Genomic DNA, 16,465 nt, shown 5'->3' with positions numbered 1-16,465 from the left:
TGGGTGGGTAGATGAATGGACGGGTGGGTGGGTAGATGGATGGATGGAGGCTTGAGGGGTGATTGAATGGTAGATGGATGGGTAGGTGAGGGGTAGTTGAATAGATGGATGGATGAGTAGAGGGACGGATGGGTAGGTGATAGGTAGGTGGGTGGGTGGGTAGATGGATGGATAGGGTGGCTGGCTGACTGGATGGGTGGATGGATGGGCAGGTGATAGGTGAGTGAGTCGATGGCTGGATAGAGAGATGGAGGTGGCTGGCTGGATGGGTGGAGGGTAGGGTGGGTGGATGGATGAATGTCCATCTGGGCAGAACCAAGCATGCAGCCTGTGATAGCAGGGGATCCACTCAGACGGAGCAGGGTGCAGACAGCTTCCCTCTGTGTCTTGGCAGAGAATGTCAGGCAGGACAGTGGCATCCAGGTCTCTCTCTGTGGTGTCCAGGAGCCCCTCACAGGGCAGAGTCTACCTCAGCCCCTGCTCCCCCATGGTTCCTCTTCCCATCTGTGGCTTGACTGCTGCCCACCAAGCCTTTGGGGAACAGCTTGACAAGAGAGGTGCCCATCCCAGCTGCCCAGGCTGGCCCACAAGTGCCATCGTGACCCTTGAGGGTGTGGTGAAGGTTGTGGGTGGCATGGGCTGCAGGTTGAGTTATTCCAGAGTCCCCGTTGCAGGCCAGATCTTTTCATGAGCCTTTCAGGGTTTTCTCTATTTCTGTCACAGCCGAATGCGCTATGCAGGCTGCTGGGTCTAACGCCAGCCTTCCGGGCAGCTCCAGGGAGAATCAGGAGCAGAGTCTAGAAAGTTGTCTCTGCCTTCCAGTTGCTTCTGGCGCGTGGCGTGTGAGCCTGGTCTAGCCCAGAAGGATCCCAGGTGACACCACCACCAGGATAGGCCAAACCTCTTAGTGGAGAAGGCGCACTGGGCGTCTCCAGCCTGCTGGGTGAGCCAGGCTCCAGCTGGCTCCCAGGACGGGGCATCTGTCCACCGTGAGCTTGGTCTTCTCGACCTGCAGAATATGGGCATTGCACCCTTTTCTATTTAGCAGGGTCAACATGTGTCTCATCACTCTGTCACCTGGGTGCAGGCCAAATAGTCTCTTTCCATTCCATGGACGGGGACACTGAGGCACAGGCAGCAACTTGCTACTTTTGTTGCCCCTTTGATCCTCAGGCCGAGACCACAAGGAGTGCATGCCCTCCATCTCCACAGAGAGCTCTGAGTTGTGCTAAGACCCGCCTGTGCTGGGCCAGGGCCTGGTCAGTATCCATCTCCAAGCCCAGAGCCCGCTTCTGAGCAGGGTGGTGGCCAGACTTGGAGGAGCCCACTGTCCAGACTCTCCTCCATGGACCTCCTGCAGGGTGGAGGCAGGCAGCTGCATATCTGCATGGGAGCCTTTCTGACATGATGCCGTGGGAGGTATGTCTGAGACCTGGTCCAACCCCGCCGACCTCAGGAGGAGGTCGGGCCAAGGAAGCCGGTTCTCTGGTGCAGGGCTGTGTGGGGCAGTGCTAGGAGGGCTGCAGGAAGCATTTGGAAGCACTGGTGCTGGCACTGCACGGCGGACGTGATGCTTGGTGGGACTGGAGAGTGTGGCAGACAGGAACCCATGGCGGGTGGGAACCCATGGCGGGATGGGCACTCGTGGTGGAAGGGAACGCATGGAGGGACTAAAACCTGTGGCGAGGTAGGAATGCACGGTGGAAGGGAACATGTGGCAGACGGGAACCCGAGGTGGGACAGGAACCCGTGATGGGACGGGAGCCTGTGGTGAACGAGAACATGTAGCAGATGGGAGCCACAGAGGGTTGGGGACGTGTGGCGGGACTGTGGCGTCGGAGTCGGGCAGGCAGTGGTAGAGACCAGGGCCAGCGTGGCACCCTCTGCTGCGATGGCTGGGTAGCCCTTGGCCCGTGGCCTTCAGCCCCTAATGTCCCTTGGCCCGGTGAGCACCCTGTGTCTTGCCGGAGGCTGAGTCCATGCACTTCACCTTGAGGAGTCCTGGCTGCTTTCTGGCGTCCTCACCTGTCAGATGATCCAGCCTCCCTGCTCAGCCTGGGCGGAAAATGTCCAGCCTCTTCTGAGGGCTTCTGAAGGCCACAGCCTCCACAGGGGCCGGCTTCTTGCCTGAGGCTGAGGCTTTGCGCCTGCCTGAGTGCCAGACGTGTCCTGGCCTCCGTCTGACCTCTCAGCCTCCTGCCCCAGCACCGCCCGCCCCTCCTTACAGGATTCGCCGGGCCTCCCTGGCCTGACTTGGCTGGCAGAAATAGGCTAGATGCTCATGGCCCAGTTGTGAGGAAAATGTCTCCAGAATCATCCAGATGCAGCTGGAAGTGGCTGATGGCTGCTCCTGGCCCCCATGGGCGGCTTGCCGGGAGCCTGGTTCCAAGAGGAAGCATTCCTAGCCACAGTGTCCCGGCCACGCTGTCCTGGCCATGGTGTTCAGCCATGGTGCCCCAGCCACTCTGTCCCAGCCACGCTGTCCCAGCCAAAGTACCCCAGCTACTCTGTCTCAGCCACGCTGTGCCAACCACTCTGTTCCAGCCCCTCTGTCCCAGCCACGCTGTCCTAGCCACAGAGTCATGGCCCTTCGGTCACAGGGAATGTGTCCAGTCACTTTCACTCATAGCAGTTGATGCACCAGTGTTTGGTGCGTGACTATCACGCCTGTTGACAATGGCAGTCAAGATCATCCCTGTAATGTCATACTCCCTTCATCCTTTTGGGTGGAACAGAATGGGCCATCACTGCAGCATGGAGGGATCTAGTGAGGCTTAGATGCTCCAGGCACTGGTGGCAGCGTCTTTGTCCCTAAAGGATGCGTGTTTGCAGAGGGCAGCTGTTCCTGTGTGGGCTAGGGATCTATCCCTGGGCCCCCTGTCTTGGCCACAGAGCGACTCCACAGCCTAGGTCTGGCCAGTTGGGAGCAGCAACCGGTCTCAGAGATGGTGACGTAGAGAGGGACAGAGTCCTCACCTGGGACTTGTAGGTTGGATACTAGGAGAGGGTGTCGTGTGGCAGGTGGTAAGATGACCAGGACTCGGATGTCACATGGGTGCTGAGGCGACCAGGTCTCGAGCGTCACGTGAGTGCTGAGGCGACCAGGACTTGGGCACCCCACCTGCTAAACACCCACCTGCACCCGCTCCATGGCATGTGGTGCCCCTTGAGTGGAGGAGTTGGCCTGGCCTGCTCAGACCCAGCCAGGACCCTCTTGGCTGCCCTGGGCAGGTAGGGAGTGGGCTGCTGCCTCACACAGGTACTAACCAGAGTCCCGCCCTCCCCCCTCCTGCCCCCTTCCTGCTGGAAGCTCTGCCCACCAGCCTCCATTTCCCCCACCCACCTCCAAGCCACTCCTGCCCTTCCACGGGCGTCCCTCAGGAGAGCCTGGTGCGGGCTGGTTGGCTGGTTGTGGCCCCAGGTCACAGAAACCAGCCTGGGGTGGCTGTACTTCCCTGATCCTTGTTCCTCAGGACTCTGAGGGTCCCAGAGCCCAGAAGTCCCAGGAAGGGACAGGAAGTGGAGCACGTAGGTCCTCTCTTGGCGGGTCATCATGTCTCCGGTTCCATGCTCAGGCCGGCCCCAGGCTTGGGAGGCCCCCTCCCTCGGCCTCACTGTGGACACAATAGGTACCAAGGAAAGGCTGCACGGCCTCCCCTGGGCAGAGGACTGCGTGGCCTTCTCCCAGGTGGAGGATCGCATGGCCTCCCATGCAGAGGACTGCATGAGAACAGGAGTCCACCCTCAGGAACCTTTCCCAGCTGGGGCCAGGCTTTCCACACACACAGACCCTGCCGGGGGTGGTCCCAGTGCAGAGGAACGTGGCCAAGTGGGCTAAGGGCCTGGGGCTGCTGTGCAGAGGGCAGTCAGGAGGCCTCCCTGGAGGCCACAGGGAGCAGAGACCTGTCGGAGGGAAAGTCTGAGCCCAGTAAGAAAGCAAGCACCTTTTCTGGAAAACAACTCCTCTCTCTAAGAGGAAGAATTCTGTGGAATCTGCCTTAAGCCCAGCCGCTCGCACCAGAGAAGAGTGACGGGGTGGGCCCTGGCTGCTGCGCTGCCCCCGCATGGCATCCCATGCCACAAGGAAAAGGAACTGTCCCGCTGGCCGCGAGAGATGTGCATTTTCCCCAGCCCCGGGGAGACAGCCCAGCCACTTCCCTGGACGGAGGCCAGTGAGTCCGGGAGGTGACATTTGATGGGCGCATTTCCCAGGGTCGTTTGTGTCAACCCAGGGAGCGCCCAGTGGCGGTGAGCCTGCAGGGCCACGGGGCTGCCTCTGCCCAGGAAGTGCGCAGTCACACCAGTCCCTGTGCCCCGGCCTCCCCGGCCGCCGCTTCTCCCCGCGGCAGCCGCCCCTGCGGGCTGGGCCGGGCCGGGGTGTTTTTCTCTCTGCCTGGACACAGCTGTTTTTGGCTCGGCCGCCGGGCCTGCCATGCCAGCACTTGTGGTTATCTCGAGTGGGAAGAATTTCCCAGAATGCCTCGGGAAACCTGAGACACTGAATGGCTTTCAGGGTTTATTGATGTGGCCAGAGCAGGAAATAGCAGTACGTCAATAAATAGTTTTAGGCAGGAAACAGGGCTTAAATAGTAGCCTTAAGGTTTGGGGAGAGGCACTAGGGGTTGCTGGGACAGAGCCTGCCAGGCAGATGAGAGCCTGAGCCAAGCACCAGACTTGGACATGGCCGCCGCCCGCAGGGGCCCCTTGCTGCTCTTGGACGAGTGGGGCTGAGGCTGGGCTGAGCTAGTGACCCGGGCCGACTCGTCCCGCTTGGCAGAAAGGGGCTCCTTGTTCCCGGGGAAGAGCTGGCGGTCCGCAAGGCGGCGGAGACACAGGGCTGGGCGTGCTCACCCCCGCCCACCCTCCTTGCGGTACTGCGGCCTACTGGCCCGTCACGCCAGGAGGGAAGCTTCAAGGAAAGGGTCGCCAGCGCCCATGTCTCTTTCTGTAACTCTCTTCCTGATTATAGGAGAAATGTTCACAGAAAACTAGGGAGGGAAAAATAAAAAGCAAAGCACAAAGTCAGCCATAATTCTGCTGTGGAGAACCAGCCCTGCTAGAGGGACTTGCCTTTCAGCGCCCTTTCCTGTCTGCTCAGGGGCTGGGTCTCAGCCGTAGAATTACGAGTGACTTTGTTCCTTGCTTTTTATTTTTTTCTTCCCTAATTTTCTGTGAACACCGCTGCTTTGACTATTTCTCATCTTTCTCATTAAAAAAAAAAGTGAAATGTATTCACGGGTGAGATTATGTGGCACACAATTTTGGTTTTGCTTTTTTCATGCAGCCTTCCATCAGCATCTCCCATGCTGCTGTAAACCTCACACACATCTCTTAAATGGCCGACGCGTCACACGGACCTCCCCATTCCCCAGTTGTCCAGTGCCTAGGCTGTTGGATTTGTATGTGCATCACGTTTATTTCTTCTGTTATTTTTAATTGTTTCCTGATGATAATTACTCAGAAGTGCCAAGACTAGATCAAACGATAAGAGTATGTTAAGACTTCTTTAAGGTGTTTTCATGTCCGCTGCCCATTACAAGAGTGACCATCTCACAGCATCCTCGCCAGCATTGATAGTTACCATCCTGTCAGGTTTGCTGATAGAAATGGAAGAAAAAGGTTTTTTTCATTTAAGTAATTGCTATGGATATTGAGTGAATTTGTTTTTCATATATTTCTTGGTAATTTATGGTCTGACATAGAACTTACTTTTTTTTTTTGAGTCGGAGTCTCACTCTGTCACCCAGGCTGGAGTGCAGTGGCACGCTCACAGCCACCGCAGCCTCAACCTGCTGGGCTCAGGTGATCCTTCTGCCTCAGCCTTCCAAGTAGCTGGAACTACAGGTGGACACCGCTCTCGGCTTTTTTTTAAGGCTTAACCCCTTTCGGGTGCCATGTCTCCTCTAGTTGTCCATGCTGTGTTGGTTACACAGCCTTCCAGTCACAGAAGCTGTACCGTGGGCTCAAAGTAGAGAACTCTTTCTGATCTTGTTTTGTTTTGATTTTAACTGTTTCCCTGTTATTCCTTCAAATTACTTGTGGGATGATTTTTTTTCAGGCCTGTTTCTCTTTCCCCCAACATAGTTCACATTGGGGCAGATTGGTGCTGAACCCGTGAAGTATTTCGGAGAAAATCACCATCTTTGCAATGCTGACTTCCCACCAGGGAACACTATGTGTTTCTTCACATGTTCAAGGTGTTCTCTCAAATCAGCTTAGTTTTGTGGTTTTAATCTTAGAAATCTTGCACATTTCTTAATAATGTCACTGTTTTTTTATTGCTTTAATAAATGAGCTTTTGTGCATTCAGATATCTCATGGATTAGTCCTACCGCAAAAGAAAGCAGTTGGGTTTTGTATATTAGTTTTGTTAATTAATCTTATTAATTGGCTACTTAGCTACTGAGCTGACTTTCCTGGCGGGTTCTCTTGGGTTTTCCATATACGTAATCCGATCACTTTGTCTCTTCCCTTCCAAGAGTCCTGGGTGCTGCTGCCGTTTTCTGATCAGCCCGTTGGTGTAACAGACAAGCTGACAGATTTCCTGATGCCAAATCACCCATGCCTCCCTGAGCTGAAAGTGGGTCTGCGTGTTCCTCTTTCTCTTTGGACTCTCACCCCTATTCACAGCCTGGCTTGCAGGCTTCCTTATTGTAGCTTGCTGTGATTGCGAGATTTGGGTTACAGGGAACTGGCTGGACACTTCTCCTTCTGTGTTCTGGGTCAGTTTCCAGAGAAAGGCAGCTATCTAATCTCCTGAAAGTCTGAATGAACTTACCCATAAAAGTCGTAAGTGTAGATGCCTCCTTCTAAAGGGATGCGTTTCGTCACTTTTCACTTTATGACTTAGCATTTCTATTTTTGGTTGTTTGAAGAATCGCTATCCTGGTTTTCATAGCAGTGGCATCACTTGATTTTTTTAGGCCATGCCTGGCAGTGACCTGCTCAGACACTGGCACGTGTGCAGCCTTTCTCTCGCTTTCCCCTTGGAGGTGTGTTCTTCCCTCAAGCCCATGAAGATGCTGCCGCCATTTCCCTGAATTTTAGCATCAAATATAGAAGCATAAGGCCAACCAGATACAAGAATCTTTTATAAGCATCCTGATTTTTGTTGCTGTTGTTCCTTCATAGCTGTTTTTAGAATTTTTCTTTTTTCTTTAAATTAGAAAAAAAAGATTCTCCCACACCGGGACCCTGTTACCTGAAGAGCCCACTTTTTTCTTTTTTAAAGATGTGTCTGTTTTCAGATAAAAGGATTTTCTCTTTGGCCGCTTTGTCCCATGTGCTCGTATCCTCTGAGAGTGTCTGTGACACATGGTTGGGCTTCTGTCCCTGTCTTCCCTGTGTTTTCCTCCTGTCCGTGTGCCTGATACTCCACCTCCCAGGTGTGTCCGGCGCCCCCTGGCTTGTGTCTCCATGTCTGGCATCCTCAGTGCTGGCTGCAGGGTCTCTTCTGACCACTCCCGCTGCTCTTCATACTGGCCTGGGAGTCTTGGGGACTCATCACGACCCTTCCTGGATTCCTGTTGCACATCCTGGAGTCCGTGTTGTCTTTCTTCCTGCAGATGTATGAGCCGTGCCTGGGCTTGGGTTTACATTTACTCATTTTTGGATGGTTGTGGCGAGCGTCTTCAGCGCCGCCTGTTTCCATGAGGTCTCAGAACAATGCCCCATTCCCCGGGGCAGGACTGTCCCACGAATGTTCCTCATCCACTCCGCGAGGACTGCTGGCTGACCCCGCCCCAGCTCCGACTCCAGGGGCACACAGCAGACCTCCGTGGCCAGGCACAGGCGGATCCTGCCGTGGGGGGTGAGCGGTCTCAGGAGGACAGAGGGAAAGCATGAGGCCCAAGACTGCAGCGTGGGTGTGTGTCCAGGGTTAGCAAAAAGCGAAGACTTGGAGTGTGGCTCCGCGGGCCCTGGGTGCTTCCCTGGCTGGAAACGGCCCCTACCACTCAGACGGGGACCGTGTGAGCCGGCGGATGTGGCTCTACCATAGTGACCTTTCTTCTGTCTCCATGCATGCCGCTACACCAGGCTGGCCACCTTAGGCTGCACAATAGCTTTTATTTAAATTAAAACATACACACATGCGGGAGAAATAAGCCAGCTTGCCTGCAGAGCAGCAGACCTGGGCTCTGTCCCTACTCCGCCCTCAGCACCAGCCACGGCCGGCAGGAACGCAGCCACCCGGAGGCTCGCTCTCTATGCAATGGGCCACAGGTTCTGCCTGGGCAACCGCTGAGACGATTTATGAGCTATTGTAAGTAAGGGGCTTGGTGCGGCGCCCGGCCCGCAGAGGGCAGCGGCTGCTGCTGGCGCTTTGCCTGTGGGCGGAGATATTGATTAGGCGTTGATTTGCCACTGATCTAGAAACACATACGCATGTACGTCTCCATTGTGGATGAAACTGGTACCTGTGGCCATGGTCCAGACACGTCAAACGGGGCGGGAGAGGCTTTTCCTGGAGGTCTCAGCCAGCCACTGGCCCGCCGTCCAAGGAGACTGGGGTCAGGAGACCCTCCAGAGAGCACCTTCCTCACACACGGGACACAGACGCCCCCCGAGCCAGCGCCAAGGCCTCTGGCATGCATACCTGAACACCACCGAACCCGCCACAAATCCTCACCGTTCAACTGCCAGGGAGCTGGGATTCTTGCTTGCTGCCGCAAGGGAGGTTTCAAGGGCTACTGCCCGGTCCTCCTACCTGCTATGTGAGCCTCTCCTGAGAGCGTAGGTGGCCGTGGCGTTCCATGGTCCCCCAAACCTGCCCTGGTGCTCATGCCACAGAGCCCAACACCTAGGCTGGCTGTTGCCTTCCACACTCCAGCCACAACCTGTGCCCTGGGGCCTGTGCTGGGCCAGGCCGGCGGCCTCTCTCTCCCTTCCGAACACCCTGCCATCCTGTCCACGCCTGCCTCTCTACAGCCACTCTCTCTGAAGTGCCCGTGTTCCCGGCTCAGAATCCCAGCCCCATCCAAGGCCCCGACGTCCAACTGGGAATTCGATGCCTATGGCTGAGCTTCCAGAGTCCCTGTTCCAGAACTCTCGGACAGCCTTCCATTCCCACTCGCGGGTGTCCCAGTGACGAGTGAACACATCTTATCATAACTGCTGGTGCAGGGCCGCACACGCAGTGGGCAGTCATATTTTTATGGAGGGTGAATGAATGAGTGAATGCACGCCTATGACCTTCCTACTGCCTCTGGGCCCCGTGCAGGCAGGAGCTGTGGCTTGCGTCTCTGCCTGTGCCGGGGTGCTGGGCCTTGGTTGTCAGCTGCTGACTGTGTGCGATGGGCAGGCATGTTTTGCTCCCCCTCCCAGACATGGAGGGCGTGTTCACGGTCGTCGGGGTAGGTGGCCAGCCCCAGGAGGGGGAGAGTGCTGAGTCCCAGGAGCTTGCACCACCCCTCCAGCTGTCCCCAGCTCAGCACTGGGGTCAGGGACGCAGGGTGACCTGCAGCAGGTCGGGGCGGTGGCCAGAGGGGACCATGTGTCCTCAGCCAGGGAGGGGGCATGTGTCCCAGCCAGGGAGGGTGGTCCCCATCCTCACCTCCCTGGCTGGAGCGGGGCCACCGAGGCAGCAGGGTCCCCCATGACACTGACATAGTCTCTGCCTCCACAGAAGGACTTCACAGCGCGTGGCGAGCTGCAGCGGCGGGACGCAGAGCGCTGGCTGGGCTTCATCACCTTCCTGTGTGAGGTCTTCGGTGCCATGCGCAGCAGCACGGGCGAGCCCTTCCGCGTGCTCGTGGGCCCCATCTACACCTGCCTGCGCGAGGTAAGAGCCACTGCGTGCCACGCTGAGGGCTGTGGCACGGCACGGTGGAGCTGTTGGATGCTGCAGGCTGTTAGACGCTGCAGGCTGTATAGATGCTGCAGGGCCTTGTAGACGACACTGCAGGGGCTCATAGGCACCGTGGAGCGTGCAATTGACGCAGGGCTCCACCCTTGCTCAGGAGACCGCCACCCCCGAGCCGCTGCTCCTGAACCAGGTTGGCCCAAAGGGAAGGGCTGCAGGAAGCCCTCGTCCGTGAGTGCTTGTGGGTGGGTTTGCTGCTGAATTATGCGTGATAAGAAAGCGTAGTTTCTTCTGAACACCAGCCGAAGAAGAAGAGCATAACCAGGAGCCTTGAGAGGCACGACCTCCCAGGACACCAACCCCTCGGGTGACTGCTGCAGGTCCCCCGGGGTGTCTGTCCCTCGGGTGATGACTGTAGGTCCCCGGGTGCTTCAGGGCAGAGGACTGAGGGGGCAGTGGGAAGCTGAGGGTCCAGCTGGGGCTGCAGGTGTCATCAGCATGAGGCCGGTGGCCTGGACGTGGCCCTGCAGTGTATAGGGGATTGGGGCTGCAGGTGCCAGCCAGCAGAAAGCCACTGGTCTGGAGGCAGCCCTACGGGTGTGGAGGGAGCTGGGGCAACAGGTGCCATCTAGCATGAGGTGGGGGGCCTGGACACGGCCCCACAGATACGCAGGGGGCTGGGGCTGCAGGCGTCGTCCAGCATGAGGTCAGCGGCCCATGGTGCAGGCGCCAGGTGTTTCTGTAGTCTGCACCACCAGGACTCGCCGACGTGGAGTGTGGAGGGGGAGCTGGACACAGTTCTGACATTCAACCTGGGCACTGTTCCTGGGAGGGCGCTCGCCAGGGAAAGACTGACCATGTGATGCTGGAAACCAAGAGCCAGTCGGTCAGGTGGTCAGGTGGAAGGTGGTTGCTGTGTTGTCATGCACTTAGGGACCAGCCAGAATTGCCCAGGAAGAGGGTGTCGACAGAGGCGTGGGCAGGCCAAGAGGGGGCAGCAAGGGCAGCAGTGGCAGAGCAGGCTCTAGGAAAGCGTGGTGGGCGGTCCTTCATGGGTGCCCGAGCCAGTCCCCACTCTCGGTGTCCCTCCCCCCCAAGGGGACCAGACACAGAGAGGAAGGCCCTGGGGAGTCCAAGGGCTGGGACGGGGGAGCGCCTGGGTCTGGCAACAAGGAGATCATGGGCGTGGTATCACAGAGGCAAGGGCAGGTGCAGGACTGTCTTTTGAGAGCGATTCGGTGATCGGCAGTGGGACTCCTTGGCTGAAGGGGAGGCGGGGGCAAGGGGGTGCCTGTTTTGAAAGAAAGACTCCAGCAGAGCACTGGAGAGCGGGGCTATTGGGAAGTGTCTTCCAAGCATCATTCAGGGAGCAGTCGTGCTCCCTGCAGACCCACGAGGGCCGCAGGCCTGTCCCGTGCCCTGTGGCCCACACGCCTCTGCCACCCACCCGCCAGCCTGCGTCTCTGCAGAGGCACATGGTTTCAGATGTGTGACTACCCAGCGGCCTACCAGCCCTTGTCTCGCTCTTAGGGGTCCTGGGCTCAGAACGCTTAGCCCCTGGCATCCCCTGGGGATGTTTTACCAGCACCACCTACCCACCCTAGAGCAGTGGCCTGACCCACCCCAGCATACCTGTTCTGTCAGGGAAACCCCTCCTGGTGTTACGTCACCTGCACCCCAGCAGGAGGCAAGACTACAGCCCATCTGACTCTGCTCCTGGGACACATCTGCCACCGCCTGAGGGGGTGCAGGCCGTCAGGTGAGGTCCAGAAGGTGCTGGGAGGTCTGTTGCAAATAAGAAACAACACCAGCCGGGAACGGTGGCTCATACCTGTAATCCCAGCACATTGGGAGGCTGAGGTGGGAGAATTGCTGGAGACCAGCCTGGGCAACATGGAGAGACCTCATCTCTACAAAACACATAAAGATTATCTGGGCGTGGTGGCGCATGCCTGTAGTATCAGCTACTCAGGAGGCTGAAGCAGAAGGATCGCCTGAGCACAGGAGGTTGAGGCTGCGGTAAGCCCGCATCTTGCCACTCCACTCCAGCCTACGCGACAGAGTGAGGACCACGACTCAAGTTAAAAAAAAGAAAGAAAAGAAATCATGCCACTCGTCTGATGCATTCACTTTTCAGGACAGTTGGCCAAACACACACTCCACCTGTGCCCATGGCCAACCTGAAGAGTACAGAGACCACCCGAGACAGTCACCATCTTGTAAAAGAAGAGACTAGAGCCCACGTGCCACACCCGTGCATTTTCCTGGGGCCAGCTGCTGCCTGGTCCAAAGCCTGGCTCTGGATAGGTAACTGTGCCATCTTGGGGGAGACACCTGCCCTGAGCTTTGGCGTCTTCATCACAGAGGAGGCTGGTGCTGCCTCTCCGAGGGTATGGGGCGGGTGTGTAGCACACAGAGCCAAGCACTCCCAGGACAGGTGGGCATTCACAGAGTGCCAGGGCCCGTTCTAAGGCACGGGGCTCTCAGGAGCAACTGGTCCCCCAGCCATGGGGCCCAAGGATGGAGCACATGGTCCCTGAGGGGGCTGAAGGCCTGGGAGCACACGGCTAGAGCTCCTGAGTTCCTGGTTTAGGGCTCTGTCCCGCAGAGCACTCAGCTCCCCAAAACGGGATCCTGAGAAGAGATGGGGACCCTGGGATGGGCCTGCTGCCTCGCCCGCTCCTGGAGACCCTGAGTCTCAGATCTCCACTGCCTCCCTGGCCTCTCAGGCACGCTCCCACCCAGGCCTGACTTGTGTCCTTGAAGCTGGTCCCGCCAGCGTGTGGAGGTGTCCAGAGCCAGAGGCAGCTCTGTGGCCCCCTCCCTGCTGCAAGTGCGTGGCCTGTTCCTGGGCGTCTCTGTGGACCTGACCCCGCCGTGGCCGTAACTGACTTGCCTATCGAGACCCACCTTCCAGTACTAGAGGAGAGCCCCCCCACAGCGCTGTCGCACATGAGGGCCAGTCACCTCCGCTGAAAGTCCTCAAGGCGACCAAAGGGTGTCCTCGGTGGCGCATGGCCACGTGGGTCTCCCTGCCCTCCTGTCTGCTGCCACCTCAGCTCAACAAGCTCTTTGCAACCTTTTTTATATTTTCTTTTTATTTAAAAAATATTTAATGACTGAAACAACAAAAAAAAATCTAAAGCTGCAGCTTCTGGAAGGACCACTTGTTCTTGCCCAGCTTGGACCTCTCTTCGAACTTGACCTTGGCCTCCCGTCGGGCCTTGCGTTTAAGAGTAAGGTCTCTGAAGACATCCTTGTCTACAACGATTTTGTCCAAGGGGATTTCCACAGAGCACCTTGTGGGCATGAGGTGACTGGAGCTGTAAGCTTTCATGAAAGACTTGATCTTCGACATCTTGGCAATCTTCTTGCCCATGGCAGCTGTCACTTTGTGGGATGGTGGTCAATTCCAGCCGCCCGAGCACGGCAGCAGGGGCTGTCTGAGGCACCATCATCAATGTTCTTCACAGTGACGGCTTTGCGTCCCGAAGAGCATCTGGCCAGGACCAGTACACCCTTCCCGGTTTTCGTGAACTTGCCTAGTTCTGACGCTGCCCCGCCACTCAGCGCCCAGGTCACGGATGGCGGTGGATTGGAAGCCCCAGCCTGAGCTTCTCCCTTTTCTATACTTCTAACTTTCTGTTTTCCATCTCCCTGTGGTAAGAACACTTGATGTGAGACCCGCTCCCCTGGTGGATTTGTGGGCATGCAGCATGGCACTGTCTTCAGGGACCCCGCTGCAGGCAGACCTGAACTCACTCATTGCGTGGCCCTGACATCCCCTGCGACGAGACACCCTGTCCCTCTGTCCCTCCGCCTTGGCCACCGCTCTCCTATTCTTTGCTTCCTTGAGTCTGAGATGGTTGCACTTATCTCATGTTAATGTGTAAGTGTGGTTAGGCGGTGTTCGTGCTTCTGCGACTGGCTTATTCCACTTGGTATCACATCCCCAAAGTTCACCCATGTTAGATATTACGAGCTCCTTCTTTGAGGCTGAATAATATTCCAGTGTGTGTGTGTATCACAGGCAATCCTTTTTCACTGATACGTGATATCTGTGCCTATTTGTAGGGCTCATGCATAGAATGTATAATCATCGAGTTGGGGCATCTGGGGTGTCCATTGCAACGAGTATGCGTTCTTCCCATGTGTTGGAACACACCCATCCTCTCCACCTGCTGTGAAACGAACAGCACATCGTTGTGGGCCACAGTCGCCCAGCCCGTCCTTGAACTCTGGCGCGTGCTTCTACTGTCTGACTGCATGCGTCCCCATAACCAGCCTCTCTTGGCCCCTGTCTTGCAGTCTCTCTGTCTGTGGGTGGACATCTGGTGTGACATTCTGGCTCGCTGCACCTGGCACACAGGGGACGTGGGTGTGGGCGTCTCTCCAAGACCCTGGCATCAGTTCTAGACAGATGCCCAGAAGTGGGACTGCAGGCTCTCGCCTGTAAAGCAACTCTGTGCCAGTGTCTACTGCCGACGTGCCATCCTGCATCCCCCCAGCAACGTGCAGGGGCTGCAGTTCAGCCGCGTCTTCGCCAACACGGCCGTCCTTTGCTGTTTGGGTCACAGCCACCCCGGCGGGTGTCCAGTGGCATCTCCTGTGGCTTTGGTTCGCAGCTTCCTAGGGACAGCGATGCTGAGCCCCTGCTGGCCTCTGTGTGTGTCTTCTCGGAGAAGGACACAGCCACGCCCTTGGCCTGTTTTTTAACCGGGTTTTTAGTGTTTTGCTGTTGGTTGTCAGAGCGCCTCATGCATTCGGGCTGTCAGCCCCTTGTTTGATGTGGAGCCTGGAACCGCTTCCCCCTCCACACCCAGCCCCCCATCCCCTCCCTGCGAGCTCCTCAGTCCCCTTCTGTGCAGAAGCCTCAGTTGGTGCATCCCCCTCATCTGCTTTAGCTTTCTCTGCCTGCGCTTTTTGGGTCATATCCAAAAAGTCACCGCGCAGGCCCATGTCAAGAAGCGCCACCCTTGTGTTTCCTTCTAGTCGTTCTACAGTGGCCTTACCTACATGTCTGCAGCCCACGTTGAGTTGATTTGTGTACGGCATGAGACACAGGGTCTCACCTCACTCTCTCTGTGTGGATACCCAGCCTTGCCAACAGCGTGTATTGAGGAAACGGTCCCGCCCTCACTGATTGTTCTCGGCACGCTTGTCGAAGAGAGGCTGGCCACAAACCGTGGGTGTGTTCTAGGCTCTCTTGTGTTCCATTGGTCTGTGTGTCTGTCTCCTTGCCATCGCCATGCTGCTTTGGTTGCTGCAGCTTTGTGATGTACATTAAAATTGGGAAGTGTGACGCCTCCAGTCTTGCTTTCCTTCGCTCCAGATTGTTTCAGCTATCTGGGCTCTTGTGTGGTTCCGTGCAAGTTTTAGAGTTGTCTTCAACACCTCTGTAAAAATATTGCTGTTGGGATTTTGATAGGGGTGGCATTGGATCTGCAAACCACTTTTAGTCATGTGGAGATCTCCAGAGCCTCACATCTGCCGGTCCAAGATCAGGAGCAAGACAGGACTCCCTCAGTGCTCCTGGGGACACAGCACCAGCAGCCTAGCCAGGGCGGTGAGGCAGGAGCCAGGAACACCCAACTCAGAAAGAAGGTGCAGAATTGCCTCTGTGTCAGATGACATGATCCTATATAGAAAACCCTGGAGGCCCCACCCAAAAGCCTTGTTAGGAACAAGACTCAGGTTCAGTAACCTTGCTGGATGCAAAATCAACACACAAAAGTCCATTGCTTTCTGGACACCAATAAGGAACTCTCTGAAAAGAAAATGAGGAAAACAACCCCAGCACATGAGGGGGCGGGAATGAAGCCCTGGGGCAAGACTTCACCGAGAAGGTGTGGAGCCCAAGCGGAGATTAGGTCGCCTGCGTCCCTTCCCAGCCGTGCCTCAGCCCGCTAGGTGCGGTGACTTCCCCATGTCTCCTGCTCCTCCAAGCCACCTGCCACCTACAGCCCAGCTGGGCAGCCCGGGCCTCTCCCACACGCTCTCCCCTCCTCAGCACCTCTTTCGCTCTGGGCCCAGGGGCGCCATGCAGGGCTCTCGGTGCCGTGAAGCCCTCTGGGCCTTACTTCAAGTTTTCGCTGAGATTCCTCTGGCGGGGATTTCAGCCAAGCTCCTGCCCTTTGTCCCGCCCTCCCTTGCCCCCTCCCTCCTGGCACCCGCCTTCCGGCTCCCCACCCATCCCTCTCCCCACACCTCCACCCCTGGCCTCTCCAGAGCTGGCAGCCACAGCAGAGGAAGGTCAGGGTGGAGGAGGGAGGACAGGGTGCCTCTCCCAGGAGCCCTTGCCCCCGTGGCCACTTCCCAGCCTCACTGACATCCCCCCACTGGCTTCCTTCTCCCCCAGGTCTCAGAAGTCCCGCCTACCCCTCCTGCTCTTGGAAGCGCAGGGCAAGGACGGGTGCCCTGAGGGGCGTCTCCGAGGGTGTCCAGGAGACCGACGACAGGGTTGGGCATGGGCGGCAGCAAACCAGGAGAGGACCTTTCTCCTGCCACAGTGGAGCCCTGGGAGCTGTGGCCTGAAGTGCGTGCCATCACTGCCTCATTTTCGCTCTGGGAGTCTGACCTGGGGGGTGCTGGGTCGATGTGGGTAGGGACCTCCTCTCCCCCAGGCTCCGGGGCCAGGACCAGGTGCCAGGGCCAGAGCAGCAG

At 57.3% G+C, this 16,465-nt stretch overlaps 1 protein-coding gene across 1 annotated transcript in view; it reads left to right on the top strand.

The window, feature by feature from the left end:
* The window catches only part of CTIF (cap binding complex dependent translation initiation factor), a 114,303-nt gene that overhangs the window by 73,479 nt on the left and 24,359 nt on the right, over window positions 1-16,465 (top strand). Inside the window, exon 9 of the mRNA XM_008050802.1 lies at window positions 9,626-9,781. Within this exon, the coding sequence (XP_008048993.1) occupies window positions 9,626-9,781 (156 nt within the window). The remainder of the gene's footprint in view (window positions 1-9,625; window positions 9,782-16,465) is intronic.

The sequence above is a fragment of the Carlito syrichta genome, unplaced genomic scaffold (assembly GCF_000164805.1).
Source record: "Carlito syrichta isolate Samal-C Ts95f unplaced genomic scaffold, Tarsius_syrichta-2.0.1 Scaffold153698, whole genome shotgun sequence".
Classification (NCBI taxonomy): domain Eukaryota; kingdom Metazoa; phylum Chordata; class Mammalia; order Primates; family Tarsiidae; genus Carlito; species Carlito syrichta.
The sequence above is the reverse complement of the archived record's forward strand: the minus strand, read 5'-3'. Positions and strand labels throughout refer to the sequence as shown.